This window comes from Etheostoma spectabile, chromosome 17, assembly GCF_008692095.1.
Source record: "Etheostoma spectabile isolate EspeVRDwgs_2016 chromosome 17, UIUC_Espe_1.0, whole genome shotgun sequence".
In the NCBI taxonomy this organism is placed as follows: domain Eukaryota; kingdom Metazoa; phylum Chordata; class Actinopteri; order Perciformes; family Percidae; genus Etheostoma; species Etheostoma spectabile.
Window position 1 is genome coordinate 16,738,158 of NC_045749.1, and position 365 is coordinate 16,738,522.

General features: G+C 45.2%; 1 protein-coding gene across 1 annotated transcript in view; it reads left to right on the plus strand.

Moving 5' to 3' along the window:
- The window catches only part of LOC116705482 (uncharacterized), a 4,036-nt gene that overhangs the window by 1,232 nt on the left and 2,439 nt on the right, over positions 1-365 (plus strand). Inside the window, exon 4 of the mRNA XM_032541683.1 lies at positions 170-365. This exon is cut by the window's right edge and continues 93 nt beyond it. Coding sequence (XP_032397574.1) covers positions 170-365 — 196 coding nt within the window. The remainder of the gene's footprint in view (positions 1-169) is intronic.

Below are 365 nucleotides of genomic sequence, written 5' to 3' on the forward strand. Positions count from 1 at the left end.
AAAGTTTTTTGTACTGCTTTGGGTGCATCAGTAATTCTGTCCTCAGTCATTGCATTTCTGTGAGTGATTTTTATTTTTTATATATTTATTTTTAGCTATGTGTGATATATGTGTGTATATGTGTTTGTTGTGTCATGGTTGTCTTGCTACTGTATGCCTAAAATTCTAGAAGCATCCCTTCGTTGTGTGTCTGCTCATTGTCCGTCCTCCTGGGCCAACATCTGCCTTGGATAGAGTACGCCCACAACTCCCTGACCACCTCCGGCACTGGCTTCTCACCTTTCGAGGTCACCCTGGGATACCAACAACCCCCCTTGTTTCCTGCTCAGGAGAGGGAACTGGCTGTTCCCTCGGTTCAGGAGAAC